This window comes from Oreochromis aureus, linkage group 15 (assembly GCF_013358895.1).
Source record: "Oreochromis aureus strain Israel breed Guangdong linkage group 15, ZZ_aureus, whole genome shotgun sequence".
In the NCBI taxonomy this organism is placed as follows: domain Eukaryota; kingdom Metazoa; phylum Chordata; class Actinopteri; order Cichliformes; family Cichlidae; genus Oreochromis; species Oreochromis aureus.
In genome coordinates this window covers 20,728,174-20,745,820 of record NC_052956.1, presented here as the reverse complement: position 1 = coordinate 20,745,820, position 17,647 = coordinate 20,728,174, and the positions used below count along the sequence as shown (strand labels likewise).

Sequence of the window (17,647 nt, the reverse complement as noted above, 5' to 3'; positions counted from 1 at the left end):
GACTAAAAGAATAATATTCAGTAAGCTATCAAGTATACTTGGTGGGGGAAGCTAGGCTCAAGTAAAACCAAAGTGTGGGAAACTGATTTTGATGCAGTGTCATGAATTATGATTTAATTTATTATTGATATTTTGCCACATCTCTACTTACATATATGGATGCATCAGGCTGCAGATTCTGGAAAGTCTGGTTCTTTTACAGTAACCCCAAACATCCTGATTTTAAATCTCAGCCACATTCAGAAATAAAGGAAGTGGACATCTTGGAATTGTTATTTTACTTACCGAGTGTGAGATTGTATCTCGGCGCCTACGGTAGAATTACAAACACCAAGTGGATTAAAAGCTCTGGCAGCTATCAGCCTCTCAAACTATGTTTTGTTTCTAGCACTGCTTCTGTTCTCCACAAGAACAATGTGCACATCAATATTCATGAGTGACTTGCATTGACCATTGGTTGTGGGAGTGTAGTGGGTGGACTATGTGTGAACATTTTGAAGTTGATTGTGATCTGTAAAGGGAGCTGTGTGCTCACAGTTCCATAAATTTGATTTTTTTTAGGTTCTGACATTTTTGACAGGAATTCTTACCATGACTTGGCCGTGAGACCTTTGTTAAGTGATTGGGAAAGTGTCGCCAGGACAAACGACTTTAAACTGATTCTGTATATGAATATGCAGAATCTGTAGGCAAAAGGCAAATGTTTTGTTCCAGAAGCTTTAAGGGTTGTGTTTGTAGTGGAAGTACTATTGACCAGTTGCCTTTGAGCAGGCTTTGGTCGACTGCTGGCAAACAGTCTGTGTTTAGAGAACAAGACAGATGGCATTTGCCAAAATGCATCTGACAACTATTGGCTATCGAATGACAATGATTTAGCTTTTAATTATTTATCTGCATTTGTAAACAATGACCAGTGGGTGGAAATGGAAATCTTGGCCCAGATATCTGCTGGCTACACCGGAAACTCTGAAAAATTGGCTTTAACCGAGGGTGACCAGGTGTCCCACTTTATATACAGCATTTTTATTCTTTATCCAACCGCCGAAGGTAAACAAACGCCTCATTAGAAATGTGTGGCTCAAAAAAGAGAAGTGTTGATATATGTGGGGATGATGAATGCATCCCTGCCGAAACCCAAACAGAACAGCACGACAATAACGGATAACAACATCAACAGTTACTGAGGTAGAAAAAGGGATGAACAAATGTAAAAGGACAACACGACCACGTTTACATTGAGTTTTCATTCATTCTTGAACACTATAGGAAATTTGCAATCAAATAACCGTTTAATGGAATCAATACAAAAGATTTTAAAGCGTTAAGTTTTAGTAATCCTCCCACATTTTACCATACAAATATACTCTTTGACAGCAGCACGGCACCCCAGAGTGGGCAAGATAAACTGCATGAAACAGGAGGAAAACACGGTGGGTGATAGACGGAGCATGGTGCTGGCTACTTTCCATACTTAGTTAAATGGTAACCAAGTATGGAAAGTTCATTTTTAAGGTGCTTTTCAGAGACATGTCACAAAGCACTGTGCAACAAAACGAACAAACTTCATGAAAGAACCAGAAAGACATACAAGAAAATGAAAAACCACCCTGAGCTCCTGTTGGTTCATGTCCTTGCTTTTTTGTTGATTTTTTTATATTGATGTTATATATTATTAATGTTGATGTTTGTACTGACACTGTGATACACTACACACTACAAAACAATTAGCATTTGGTTTTGGTTTTCTTTATTTGCCTTAATCTGGCATACAGAGACATTCACATTTAACTCATATGGTAACAATGGTGCGCATGCCTATTTTTCTGAGCTGGTGTAAGAGCTGTCATTCATACTCGGCTATGGAGACCACTTGAAAAGGAGAGTCGCTGTTTGTTGTGCGAAAGCACGGATCAACTACGGGGTTACAAGATAATGCCTCTTGTGTGATCTGTGTGGTGAATTTGAACTGTTTGCGATGCAATCTAATCAATAAGTGCGTATATATTTATGTATGCATATATTTATGTGAAATCTTTTTGTAACCATGGTAACATGGTAACCATGAGTTTCAGCACGTCACAACCAGACAGTCAAAAACAGTCAAAGCTGGAGTCTGTTGTGTCTCAATTCTGCACTCTGAAAAAGACGACTGAAAAAAGCATCAAACTGCTTTACATCATCTCCCTGGTATTATTATAAGCTGTGGTTTATGTGGGGTCAAATAATACTAAAAGAGCTCACAATTAAGCATTTGTGTATGAGTTATTTGCGAAACCAAATACATTAGGGGCTTTAAAGTGCAACGAAACCTGAAGCCAATAACCAGATTTTCATTTCTCCACATCAGGTCCTAATGATGCTCGATGACAAACTGTCTAATCAGTGCTACCTTTAAGGCTGTGTGACTTCATGTTTACCTCTTGCCTGCTTTGTCAAAATTAAAAATGTTTCCACACATGCACTGCAACCCTGAACTTTGCAAGACATTTTCTGGAGGAGCTGTATGTCAATCCGAATCATTTCAGAATCACATTGAAAGACTTGTGTGTGTGTAATATCACATTAGCATGAGCAGAGTGGGATTGTAGTCGGTTGAAATAGTGAGAATTATGGGGGGAAAATGATATAATCTTTAAGTAAATAGAAAATGATAAGATAAGACAAATCGTTATTAACATTGTACAAATTTCAAAAGCTGCTATTTCCAGCACAGTAAATCATTATAATCCTGTATTTATACCAAAATGTTAAAACTGGGTTTCAAGACTATCAAAGTGAACATTAACAGATTTATATGTTTATATGATTGTGTGATTACAGAGCTATATCAGCTACTGATCACAATATAAGGAGTACTGAAGAATGTATGTTAACAACATCTTCTTCTGGAAATTTCCCTCATGTTTTCAACAAAAGGGGTAGAGACAACAGACAGCTGCATTTCTAGACTTTTTACAGGTTTTGATTACAGTAAAACACCTTTCAGTGAATATTAAGGATGCACGGCACCATGAGCCACTTTACAACATCTGCCAGCTTCGTATGACGAATGAGGAAATGCGCATCTGCGGAGAATTTCGAGCAGCCGCTAACTGATAGAAGTCACCATCAACCACCACAACCAGCCGTTTCTTATGTGAGCTCGGAAGTTTCTGTTGTGGTTTAACTACACTTCAAACATCTGTTTTAGTTTTTATTCAGAAATGGGTGCTATTGAGAGAATTGTAAATATCATAAACAACCAATCAGCATGCATTAGGCAGAATGCTGGTGTTTTATACGCAAAGCTGGCTTTACTGTAAGAAAAATTAAATGGACGTGAGGTTGTTTTATTTCAAATCAGAAACACTTATATTGTAATTATGAAAACTCAAATAAAATATGGGCTGTTTTCTGTAGAAACCTGTAAATAATTACTTTAGCTCCTACTCATTGAGCACTGGCTCTATAGCTCTATAGCACCCCCTGCTGAACCCCAAATGGGATTAATGGAAGTGTAATGGCTCTCCTCGAATGGCTCTGGTTAGACAAAGCAATCACCATCAGGTAGGATGATGTCAACATGTCCTGCTTCCCGCACACCTCACGTAAATCATGGACGATATCCTTTTTTATGCTCCATGTGAGGAAGATAAACCTCATAAAGACCTAAATCTCCTTCTAAGTAACCTTCTATTATGACTTATTGTGATAAGTTCTTTTCGTGATCTGCTGCTTGAATTTTTTTAAAGTCGCTTTTCAAGCCAACTGTGATTATTTAACACGCACACACACAAAAAGGCATCTTATCATCTGAGATAATAAACACTGGTTACAGGACAAAAATATGCATGCTAACAATAACTCGAGGAGGAAACCTGTAATACCCAAAATGGCTGCATTCTCCATTACGCTGCTGTAGTGGCATCTTTAACTGTGTTTCCTGCCTTTGCCAGTGTTTCATTGCATTTGTTTGCACTGGTCCTGCTGCTGTGTTAGCAGCCTGCTATAAATGCATAATTCACATCCATTAATTTGCATGTCAGAGAAGTAGATTGCTCATTTGGAATGCAAATACCTTGACTGCTCTGGTAAAGCAGGAAAACGTGAACAACACTGATAAGCACCCATGAGACAGAGAGAGGAATGAAAAAAGGTGAAGCTGGCATGTTAAAAGAACTAGAAAGGGATTTCATAGACAAAGGAGAAATGGAAAGAAAAGGAAATAGGGAAGGAAAAGCAGCTATTTTGTGTTCAGAAGTGGATATATGAATGTTCATGAAAAGAAAATGTAGCCAGAGAGGTGTATCAAGAGAGAAAGAGGTGCCAGAACAATGAGTACAAACTGCTTTAGCACCCATGCTTGCACCCACAGACCGAGCACACATTATTACATAAAGCGAGCATGCAAGCGTGCGCGGACACACACACACACACATACACACACACGCTTACCACTTCCACCTGCCATTTTAGACGCAGTGCACACCCTAATGATGGGTAGGAGGCAAGAAAAGAAAGGGGAGGCTCCTTTCATGCTTTCAACCACCAGCCGCCTGCAAGGTAATTTACTGCAGTGCTGTTGTACCTTACACACACATATATACACACCAAATTCCCCAATCACTCTCTGTGTGAACAATACAATCAAGCCAGGCGGCGAAGCGAAAGTAGTCAATACCCTGACACCAAATTAACCAGACTCTTTCTTCTCTTTTAACCCTCCCATCTCTCTTTATCACCAGTCCTGGCCTAAACTTTATCTCCGCATTGCTCTTCCCTCTACATTTTTTATACTTGCACGTGTAAAATAAGGCAATAAACATTCAGTTTGTGTCTGAAAGGCACGTCATGGGAAATTCCTCTGTGCTGTGATGCAGTTTGCATTTTTGCTTTGTTTGAAAGAAGAGAGAAAAAGTAGGCGGTTGGCGTGAGTGTGCACAGCCACTGTGGACGCACAGACAAAGACTTTAACAAGATTTTTTTTTTTGGGGGGGGGGGCACAAATTCATAAATATTTTAAGGACAGCACTGTACCGATGCGTGCCAATTTAATGCACAGAGGTAAACACTGGAATACGATGCATCTACTATCCAAAAATTAGGAGGGAAAAAGAGACACTAAATAATTCAAATTTAGCCTGATTTTTGGCAGGGGAATCCTTAAACTTAAAACTGTTGCAGCTTTATGTAAAACATTGCATATGGAGGACTGCAGACCCAATACCTAACCTTCAGTGTATGTATACGTGTGTGTGCGTTATTTTGCAACTAAAGCGATTTTCGTGGAGGACAGATTTAAGACCCAGATGGTTTGGCATGGAGTCTGTTTGCTATAGGCCAACTGCTTGCACACACACGTGCATGCATGCACAAACACACACACACACACACACACACACACACACACACACACACACACACACACACACACACACACAGATGGGAGAGGTGGGGTATCCAATCTGGTGAGAAAAAAAATGAGAGAGGAAACAAAACCTAAAAGAGATTTTTATAGAGGAATCTATCCATCCATCAAATGTCTCTGTAATAGCTCGACAATGTAAATGGAGGAAGGAAGTAAAAAATAATATAAGCATGCTATTAATATGAGATATTTGAGACCCTAAGAAATACTTCACATGATGAAATAAAATACAGGAAACAATAACCTGCAACATATATTACAGGACAGGTGAAGTTTAAGGTTTAATATCAACACTGAGCACAGTCTTGGACGTGAAGCAGTTCTGGAGGAATTAGGGAAAGCCATGAAGAATAGTCACCACAGGTCTTGTGCTTAGTCCTGCAGCATAGGGAAATTTCCCACCCAGCAAAATCGTGTCTAAAAAGGACAACTTTGTTAACATCTGGTTCAAACCACAGAGTGAAAAGCCATCTTTTCCCAGTGACACATATGAAATATCTGCCTCCTCAACACTTCTGCAAAATCATGTGACAGCCAGCAGGACCGAACGAACGCACATTCTTGTTGCTGTGAAGCAACAGTGCCAACCACTGCACCACCATGCCACCTCAGCATCTGGGAACAAGAGCTTTTCAGTGTCACGGAGGCTCAATCAGCTAAGTTCGCCATGCAAGACACAGAAACGTAACCCTATGAGAAACATAATTTCTATCTATATATATGTAAATGGTGAAAACAAATGTTTTCTTAAAAAATGTGTACCTGGCTGGGATGTTGTGTGTCGGATTTCAACCATTTCACAGTCAAATAAAATGTCCATCCAAATGATTAATTTTTGAAATCCAAAGATGTCTAAAAAGCATTTACATTTTTGGAAGAAGTGGGCGCTGAGGAAACGGTCACACAGCAACATAAGAAAGAGCTTCTGGACATAAGTGGAGTGCGTAACACATTGATGTCGTGGCAGACGGCTACATTTTGGTATATCTGTGTATTAGTGGAAATGTTGGCATCGAGGTTTCTGTTTTTCGCCTTGCCAGGAGGGGGTTGCATTTATTCACACACAAGTTTGAGCCTATGTTTGAGCATTCGAAACAAAAAAATTAGTTCCGCTTGGGAATAAACCAAGGAGACCTCACCATTTATCTCTTTTAACAAGGACATGCCCACTGTATTAGATCTGCAAATAAAATTGCATCATGTACATATTATCTTGAATGCAATTGTTTAATATCCAAGAGGCAGTCACACTAAAACCACAACCAACTGCATTTTTCCACTGGATCTGCAAGAATCTAGAATCCATAAAATATTAGGATCTAAAGCTTGTGTTTATAACATCTGGCATACAACAAATCTTACATGTGTGAAATATCCATAAGCTGCTCTTGTAATTCTGTTTGAGTCGAGTGAATATTTGCAATAATGTGCAAAAAGCCTGCAGGCAAACAATTCACCATCTTGCTTGTTTGTCACTCACCTACAACGGCTGTCCATTGTTAAAAATGGTGACTCAATTTCCACAAAATAAATAAATAAATAAATAAATAAAAACTGGGCTGGCTGAGTCTTCAGCCCTTAATAAGATTTTTTTTTTCTCTAGTGGAAAACCACTTGACAAAAACTTCATTTCATTTTGTTATGTGCCTCCAGCCTCACTCCAGCAAATGTTTTGATGAAAGTTGAACCATTTTCCACTCATATTTGGACCAATTTGCATCCTGCCCGGTAAAATCCTTGTTTAACTGAATCTTTGCAACGACTCTGTTATCTTATTCAGCACACACTGACTGAACGGAATGGTAAGGAAATACATAGTTATCACGTTTTGATTAATTATTCAAATGGACTTTAGTGACAAAAATTTTTTTATTGCACCGTCATGTAAAAATAATGCTGATTTCTGCTAATGTACAAAAATCGGTCCTCCTTATTCACCCAAATTCATTACGGCTGTTAGAAAAAGAAATGTGACTAAACTTAACACCCGATTAAATCGACAGAGCGCTTCTTTTATTTTACATTCAGCTACATTTTCATCAATTCAAACATTTTTATTTAAATAGGGTGTTTAAAACTGCCCTAAGTGCATCTCCTAGAAACTAACACTCAATTCAGTGTACCTGCATTCATGATGGATGTGAACAAATTGAACAGCAAAGTACTGGACAATGCCACTTTGAAAAACTATACAGCCGGTAAGTTCACCATGTTCCTGAAGCCTTTGTTACTCACCATGTGTATTGTATACATAACTGTGGTGACTGGTTGGTGATTTCAATGTGTCCTTGTGAGATTTGTTTTTGGTTAACCTCGCTGGACATAAAGCCAAAGCATTTCCAAATAACTGATGACGATCTGCTTTGAGGGACAAGCTCGCCGCCTCTTGTCATTCCAGACATTTGAGTTTTGTTGTATATCTGTTGTTTCCGATTGCGAAAACTTTATGCTGCAGGATGCAGGGAACAGCTGTGATTAACACATGAGATCTGCATTCTATTGGCAGAGCATGCATTTTGAATATTGCTCAATCGTGTTCACTTAATTGTAGAAAGCCAAAGTCTTGATCAAGATTCAAATTCAATTAATCGTACGGCCCAAGTGTGCCTGTCTCTTACAGTCCTGTCTCGTCTTGTCCAACTGCATTTTATTGGCCTGCTACACAAAAATCTAATGTCAGTTATAAATTTATATGTAATTATTTTTTCTTTCCTATAGATTCCTTGTTTTTCAACTAAGTGTATGAAGATACGTTGCATTAAATAGGTTTACTTTACTTTGTTATGACCTCGTATTCCAGCGTTCACCTAATGGGACTCAACTGTTAATATTTAAACTCAGTGCGCCCCAGGGTGGCTGTGGCTACAACGTAGCTTGCCATCACCAGTGTGTGAATGTGTGCGTGAATGGGTGAATGACTGGGTATGTAAAGCGCTTTGGGGTCCTTAGGGACCATAAAGGCGCTATATAAATACAGGCCATTTACCATTTACCATAAACTCAGCACTCTGTGAAATAAAACATTAATTTAAAAGAAAAAAATCTACCAGTCGACAACCTCTTAAATTTGTTTCCATCTCAGCAAGCTTCAACTATTGCTCCAGTTACTGCTAGCTAAATGTCCAGTAAATATAACACAAGATACATTTTATGATTATCTTCAACTCAAGATGCTTTTGGGGAAAAGCTGCCTAAGAAAATTGGTACAAACACAATTTCTGACATGAGACAATAAAGACAATGAAATTTGCCTTCTCTGTGTATGGACGGAGCTTAACTTTGGGACAATTTAGTATCATTACATGTCCATTAGTTGATGTTTTTCAGTTGTTATGGTAAGAGCAGGGTTCATCCCCCACCTCTCACCATGTTCCCAATCCACTCTGATGTCTTAGGCTCTCTACCGGGTTGTTGTTAATTAATGCTCCCACATTATTACTCCCCCCTTCTGCTGGACGAGCTGTTTTTGATATTCATGTTACACACAAAGCCACAGCATAACCAGAACCATTATGAAACCCCAATGACTGCACTCCATTCAGCCCATTCAAGTGCTTGATTCTGAGACAAATTCTGCTGAGAGAAAAAAAATGGTTTCCGAAAGAAAAGGAAGGGCAAACAGGGTGAAAAAAGGCCTTTAATGAAGACCAGACTACACTAGAATAGAATAGAGTAGAATAAAGTAACCTCTTCTTCGTCAGTTTCCATGGCAACAAGCCCTTTGGTGGGATGGTGGTGGAGAAGCCTCAGCAGGAGTGTTTGAGAGAGGCAGCGTGTGAACATCTTCTGTGTGCGCAGACTTTAAAAACATATGGAAATATATGGAGAATGCTGCATGCACGCACAGACAGGTCCATTATGTTTCAGTATTCACACACTGTAGTCTCTGATACAGACAGCAAGAAAGAGGGCTGAGAAGCAGAGGGGGATGCTGGTAAGTGGAAGTTAGTAACAAGGAGGAAGAAAAAAGAATCCAAAGGGAGGAAGAGGAAGCAAAGGGTGCGCTTAGATGGATGCATGGCTTAACTGGCTTTACATCATATGGAGGAGGGTATTTTTTAATGAATGCATAAAAAATAGAAATATTTCTGTTTCTTCATATCTGTGCAGGAGCCTGTGATGTTTACGAATACAAATGGTTAATCTGACTAGTTTGTGTTGATCTCAGCCACAATCCCAGCAGATCAGCTCATTTCAGTGCAAGCACACACCAGCTGACAGCTCATGGCTGATACGCTTCTACACATCCAGTTATCAAATCTCACATATAGCATGTTGCTTAAGCTGTTACTACAGTTATTACGCATCTGCAATCCTCTTTGCAACCCACTTCAACAAACATTCTGACATAATCGGTGTGTTATATATAGCCCTTGATCTGCTCTGTCTGCCTTTGGCTTTCCATGGAAGCACATGGAAGGAGAAGGAGCTAACAGAGACTTGAGCATTTTGGGCATCACCATCCTGGGTGGTCGAACCACATGCAAAAAGAACGTGTCAGAACTGTTGTTTATCAAGGTAGCCATAGCTACTGTTTGAGACTCTCAGCTGAGATCAACTGAGAAGTTGGGTAGTTTTTATATAGACTTCTTTTTGCAACCAGAGGAATCACCACCTGCTGACCATTAGACCATTTAAGACTTTTTAGTCCCAGATATTCTTTATATAAAGTCTAGTGTTTCACTTTACATATTGGGAAATGGACCTCTTGTCACTATCTCTATCCCATATTTGAATGGGATGTCTCTCTGTGCAGCCTTTTTCATCATTTAGCATATTTGGGTTTTTTTCAAATCCAGAATAAAGGCTTCTGAAATCGGCATATGATGTTTAAAGGCAAAGAGACAAAAACAAGGCATTTAAAATCACCCAGTCATAAAAACAAATGACAGATATATTCATGTACCTTCTGGTATTGCTCTTTGGAGGCCAAAGCTTCCTCAAGCTGCTGCTTTGTGTAGGTGTAGATGGCAGAGCGGTATGTCGTCCCAATATCGTTCCCCTGACGCATCCCTGCACAGAAACAGACACGCAAAAAAAAACCAGACCAAAAAAATAAATAAAAAAATCAAGATTTGACGATTTCAGCTGACGTGAGGTGCCGTTGTCCTCAGTTCTTGGCAGAGGGAACGTCACATCATCTGAAAACAACAGCTGACAACATTTCCAAAAATATGACTTGTCTGTCTTGGTGGAACTGAATGCTGTTTTTGACTGATTTGATCATCTCGCCGTGCATCCTTTCATCATTTAACTGTCATCTTGTCAGCCTGTCGACAACCGCGTCTGGTTAACTCAAAGGTTTCTAATGATGGCAATGTGTGTGGGTCAATCTGTGAAGCACACGCAGGTGCAGACATTTATGCTCCAATGTGACTGAAGATATTTCATCCACCTACTGACAGCGAATATCATCAGCTTTACCTGCACCTGCGCTGCTGACATTGGCATGCACAACAAATCTAAATCAGTACATTAAATGTGTTTATCAGGAAGTTTTATGTGAAGGGATTGCCTAAACATGTTATGCCTCTCATTCAAAGCAACAGCAGACAAAAAGTGACATGTTTCAAACTAATTCAAACTAAGGCTGGAGCAGCTTTTTAAGGACCCTGTGGCTCTGAAGGGTCTCATTTATTTAGACGTGACTCACAGTTGCAGCCAGTACAAAGATAACAGATGCATTCAAAAACATATTATAGAAACTATAGAGTTACAGACATATAAAGGAACAAGCCTTTATGTATGGAAACGTGATTCCTAAAGTGCATTTACATGAGTTATTTTAACATTTAAACCCTTCTGCCAAAACGACAGGATATAGTTAATAGTAAATAATTAAATGTGATGATCATAACAAAAAAACAAGAGGGATGTTAGATTATCCAGGAGGCTGCTGTGTCTCTACAAACAGCATCACTGAGGACCATATAAAGCAAGCATGGAAAAACACCAGCTGCAGCAGCTCCCATTTTTCTCTCAATAAGACGAGGATCATTACAGAATTATGACATTTTACACGCTTCTTTACTTTTCAGTATGCTGACATATTATAATATCTTTTTGTTGTAATGTATTTTAAATAAAATAACATTTATCCTATATGGGAATAAATGAAACCTGTTTCTGAAAATTGTAATCTTTATCACAGTCCTGGTGATTTTCCTTCACAGGAACATCAAAATCTTTGGGTGTGCCTACGATAAAAACTTCTTCACCTTTTTCCCAGACGGCCAGCTGACACAGAGGGCCACAACATTCCCATAACATTTTTTTTTATACTGTGGGAAGAATTTACACTATTTTGTGGTGGGGTGATAAAAAGGGAGGACAAAAGCACTGAGCCTGCTACACATTATATCTAAAGGAGTTGCTGGGCCATGGAATACATGCCACGAAACTCATGGTGCACGATTTTCTGCTGATATTGTAACAACCGTAATTACGGCATAGCACCACTAGGGAACTTCCCTTTAATATTGTAGGAGGGGAGACCCCTAGAGTTGTGTGTGGCCCGTAGCATTACCGACAGCCAGTCACATTCATCTCTTCACTGTTGTTGTAATGGGCTAACCGACTCCAGGACCTGTATGACCGTAGAGCCTACAGCAATGGATTAGTGGTCTACCTACCTGACTAGCCTCTAACTTATCCGGTTAACTTCCAGACTGCACACCCGCTAGACCTGCTAGCTGCTCCTCCCTCCCCAGATTTCCATTACAGTGTTAATGCCAGAGTTACTGGAGTTACCGCAGTCAGCAAAGCATTGTCGACTTTTACACACTATGCACCTTAGCACTCGGTGACCCAGCTGGTGGTTCCTAGACGCTTTCATTTTCAGTTGATAGTGGAATATCTAGGAGGGAAGAAATATCCTGAACTGGCTTGGTGCAGCTGTGGCATCCTATTACAGTATTACACATGACTCAATATTTCACAAATGTTTGTAAAGGCAGACTACATGGTTAGGTTCTTGATTTTATACACGTGTGGAAATGGGACGGAAAACAGCTGAATTCAAAGATTAAGACGTGTGCCCCAATTCTTTTGTCCAATAGTGCAGGGTGATGTCATGTGTTGCAGAACTGAAGTGGTTCTATTGATTTGCTTTGCTTGCACTGAAAAGTCAAGAAAAGTTCAAGCATCAGCCAATCATTTTCTTTCTTTTAGCCAAGTCAGTGTCACGGGTGGGGGGTTGGAATCTATCCCAGCTGCCACAGGGCAAGCAGTGGGGTACACCCTGGACAGGTTGCCAGTCTGTCTCAGGGCTAACACAGAGAGAACATGCAAACTGGCCCAATGCTGGATTCAAAACCAGGACCTTCTTGCAGTGAGGCAACAGTGCTAACTACTGCACTACCACAAAGGTAACCAGAACCAGAGATAGCTGCTTCTGTAGTTCACCATCAGAAAGAAGGAGAAGCCAATCACTGAAGTGAGTAATCATACTTTACTACATGAAAAGATTAGCACGTGGCAGCAAGCCAGTGTCATGTTATTTCCTCATGTAAGCTTAGTTAGGTGAAGTGAGTGACTGGTTGCTGTCTCTATAGTGAAAACCAAGATGACACTGACACTGGAGATGAGCTCTATAAGGAGGAGAAAGACTTTATGAAATAAACTAGTATTCCTACTTTACACTTACTCAGAGGTGAATGGAAAGTAGGTTAAACAAGCTAAATGCAAAGGGGCGGATAATTTTTGGTAATGCAAATGTACTCTGTTACATTTCTCAGTAGGTAGCTGAAAATGTAATATATTATTTATACTAGAAGTAATCTAATGCAATGTAACAAGTTACTTTAAAAAATAACATTAAAACTGAGCTTTAAGAAGTTGGCTAATAGCAGCTAACAGTTGAGCCAAGCCTGAAAAAACTAAGTCTGTAATTTTGAAACAATGAGCCTAAAACATGCTTTTGTTTCAAAAGGCTTTATTAGCTGTTTTTTTCTGTTGCCATCTTTAAACCAAACACTTTTCTTTCTTTTTTTCCCATCAGTTTTATCCTCATAATAGTTCCCTAATGGTATTCTAAGATACATAGGATGATAGATGATGCTCCCTGTTCTCACTCAGTTTAATAAAATCTTGAATGTATTACAAACTGATATTACTGTTAGTGCTGGTTAATAGAATTTCCTGGTGAAAATCAGAAGAAAATGAAGCATAATTGGAAAAAGGTAAGAAGAAAAATTACACTTTTCAGTATTCACTGCATTAGCCACTTTTTCATCCTGTTTATCAGTTTAAAAAAAAAACTCAGTGTTTTCCTTTGGGGCCAAAGTAATGAGTTTGTTGGTGAATGATGTACCTTGAGTTGGGTTGTGGCTTTCCCAGAAGACTTTGAGGAGACTGGCAAAGCTGATCTGCTCTGGTTGGAAGACAACTCTGACCACCTCAGCGTGGCCTGTCCTGCCTGCAAAATACAACATTTGTGAGCAGATGAATGATACGGAAAGGTACAGCGTGTTCAGCTGATGAATCATTCACCCCAATTTACTGCTTATGAAAAAACATTAAGATTTTTTTTTCTTTCACATTTTCCACAGCTCCATTAAGAGCTTTTTTTGGTTTGGACTTGGGTTGTTTCATTGCATTACTCACTGTGAATGGAGGTTAAGATGCACTCAGTTTGGAACTGAAGCAATGTGATGCTATGGACAAGATTAACCGCAAAACTGTTTTTAGCTTGTATGTAACACATTAAATATTTTCACCATTTTTACTTTCCACTAGAAAGCCCTTTCTAACGAGAGACTCGGGAGTCACTGGTCTACATTGATTTGTTGTGCGTTAATGAACAACTGAACAAATCCAGCTACTGATGAAAATACAGTGAAATACAGTGAAAAGCTTCAGAATAACAAGTGGACTGCAGTTGATTTAATCTTATTTTAACTGCTGGTTTGCAAGCAAGCTATTACCCATAATCCAGAAGTACTAGCTAGACCAAGCGAAATAAACCAGTAAAAGGACCTTGAGTTAAGATTATTTTGTTAACTTCAGCCTGACAGCTCATCACTCTTCACTTGCCATTAACAAACCGGCCTTGAAGGTCTGCTTACTGTTTTCCTTTGGATCCTTTGCTTGCATCACATGGTCTTCATCAGCAGCTGTAAGTGCTGAGCTGTATTTTAGGTACCTCATCCATACTGTCTCTCAATTTGAGCTTAATATTTTAATCTAGACGATTTCACTGCCATTGACAGAAGAATCTAAACTCAAGGTTCACCTTTTCACTGGTTCTGGAGCTTTCAGATTAATTCTTAAATGAGCTACTGTACAGTTTTTAATATCAAGAGTTATTGATCCCTCTGGGAGATGTGAACAAAACAGTCATGACTAAAGGGGAGCTTTTAGAAAATAAGAAAAACATTAGCATAAGCACACAAGACTTATAACTTACAGTATTCACATAATATACTTTTAATATCCAAAGTTAAGGAGTTCTAAGGTAGGTATTTTTATATTTTCTAAATGCCTCCAAAATGATCATATTTTACACCTAAAAAAAACGAAGAATATTTTTTTTCTTAAATACTGGTTCAAAGCCGATTTTAACATTCAACCACTACAAACAATCGCTGTTACAGACAGTCAAACAGCAGCTGGTGCTGGTAATGAGCGTGACCCATTACGTGACACCTCATCTTCCCCCCGTCTCTTATTCTGCCTCCACTCCTATGTCTCTCTCTGTCTTATTACTTTTTTAATATCAGGAGTTATGGATTCCTACGGAAAGATATTGGCGAACAGAGACAAAGCAGCAGTCGATATTAAATTAATGCTTCACCAGGCCAGTCTCACAGGAATTAATTCATCTTGGACAGCACAAGAAATACAGCAGTGGTTGGAACCACAAAAAATAATGCTGCAGCTGTTAGCTTAATAGACATTCAGCTGCAAAATCATCTGATAGTCTATCATTAATTCAGAATGAACAATAAAGTATTTGGGTTTGATCTTGCAATGACCTGAAATATTATTTTTCTCTTATTTTTGTTAAACTAAATGAATGAATTTCTTAAGACTCCTTTGCACCTGTATAAACAGCCTTTACTGGTTACTGGTGTTTGATGGCAGTGGAACAATTACATAACATCATTTTATAAATTCGATACATGTAATAAGCAGTTGCATGCTTTTACAGATCAAGCAGACATTAGGCAACATTTGCATTCATTTACTTTGTGTTTCTGGCCACTGACATTATGTTTTAATGTTTACTGACAAGTAAGAAGGTTATTTGATTACTTCAGTTTGTTTTTGAATTACTCAAAAGGTTATGAATGGATTTGCATGAAAATGGTATCAGAGGTGGGGCTTGGCCCAGCTTTGAAAGATTTCACTTTTGGATTTAATCTGACTCTGGATACTCTGGATTTTTCTTTTTTTTTAGGCAAAAACTGATCCAACTCCATATATTCTTCTGGTTTAGGGCGTCAAAACTCTGGAGTTAAGGCCTAGAAACAGGCCCCAAAACAGGCACAAAGATATGAAGGGAAAAAGTAAACAGTCTTCCAGTTAACGAAGGGGAGGACAGGACTATAAAATGAGACACAGGGGGTCACAATCAAGTCAAGCCAGAGTCTTGATCAGACACGGATCTCAGACAGGAAATGACACAAGTGGAAAAAAATAGGGAGTTCCAGTGAAGTTACAGGGGGGAAAAAGACTGGCATGGGATCGGATAGGAAGGGAAGCACAAGAAGACTGGAGACATGAGAAAAAATCTGGAAAAATCAAAACAGGAACAAAAACTCAACAATAACCAGGCATTGTGGGAGCAGGACAATACATCCATAGTTTTTCTGGCTCACGATGCACTTGTTACACAAGTAATCCTTTCAAACAACTGAATGAATGTCAGTAAGTAGTGAGTTTGGTGGATAATAACAGTTGTTAGTCATTGCTTTTATTTCACTCAAAACAGCTGGGACACAGGGGACACAGGACTGAACACTCATCTTTCTCAGAAATCTTTTGACTCTTTTCTAGGAAATATTTAGTTGATTTGATTCTTACATTCCAACCTTGCTGAATTAGTATGTGCTGCTTTTGCACATAGCAATTCAACAAGTATATACAAATATGGATAATATAATATCCCATTATGCTGTTGCAGTATTGGCATCTTTATATCATAAACCCAACCAGATGATAAGGCTCCGTTTAAAAAAAAAATTTGGTTAAATCTCATTCAGAAATTCCCACGACTTTTAAAATTGATCACATTTTTAGTTTTAATCATTATAATGTTAATACTGTTACAATGATGATTGCTTATAATAAACACGGCCAAAGTTTGACATAATGAAATCAGTTTATGTAAAAGTAGTATGTATGATATGGATCTGTACAACATAAGAGAGCAAATATGAGGATGTCAGGCACACAGCTCTGCCTGTGAGCACCAAACACGCCTGCTGATGAAACCTTCTGTTTGTGGGAGGTAGACAGTCAAGGGGGAGGTAAAGATGATTGTTTCACACAGGATGAACTCCTCAATAAAAGATAAATAAGGACTATTTTGAAGTGTAAATTATACAAAACTACTCCAGCAGAATCCCGGAATAATGAAAAGAGAAATGAACACAACAGCTGCCATTTAAAGACACAAAGACAGTGGACCTCCAGCAATTTTTGGACATTATTTAACAGTACCGCTGAGACATCACACATTTATGCCTCTTTTTTTTTTTTCTTGGTTCACTGAAGCACAGAATAAGAGAGAGACCGACTAAACAGAAAAGGTGACTGAAAGGATAAATCTGTTTTAGCATGTGTGGGTATTTTACCAAATTGGAACTATGGTGTTATAAGCCCACCGGGACTGCACAGCTAGACTTGACGAGCACTTCCTCCGAGTGTCAGCAGTGTTATTCAGTGTGTGACAACATGAAAAAAAAACAATAAAAAAAAATTATATACCATGTTTACTTTATATAATTACAGCAGTGGCAGCACTGATGACCCCCAAGATAAAGGAGACACTATTTTGGCAGCTCTCTTATTCGCAAGGGGTTGATATTCATCAGTATGTAGCTGCTTTAATTCAGGTGATGAATGCTGAGCTTGTATGACGTCAGCCGTTCTATGGTTAAACCCTTCCTTCTCATCGAACCGCCACACCCACATTTCTGCACAGAATGCAGAAACACTCTTACAAGATGATTCGTTTTTTGGCCTACTGCTCTCTAGCAGCAACTTCATTAAAGGCTTTAAAAGTCCAGAAAAGTC

At 38.9% G+C, this 17,647-nt stretch overlaps 1 protein-coding gene across 1 annotated transcript in view; it reads right to left on the bottom strand.

Moving 5' to 3' along the window:
- msra (methionine sulfoxide reductase A) overlaps positions 1-17,647 on the bottom strand; it is a 54,658-nt gene that overhangs the window by 6,030 nt on the left and 30,981 nt on the right. Inside the window, exons 4-5 of the mRNA XM_031746196.2 lie at positions 13,719-13,823; positions 10,314-10,420 (exon numbers count right to left, since the gene is read on the bottom strand). Of these exons, the coding sequence (XP_031602056.1) occupies positions 10,314-10,420; positions 13,719-13,823 (212 nt within the window). The remainder of the gene's footprint in view (positions 1-10,313; positions 10,421-13,718; positions 13,824-17,647) is intronic.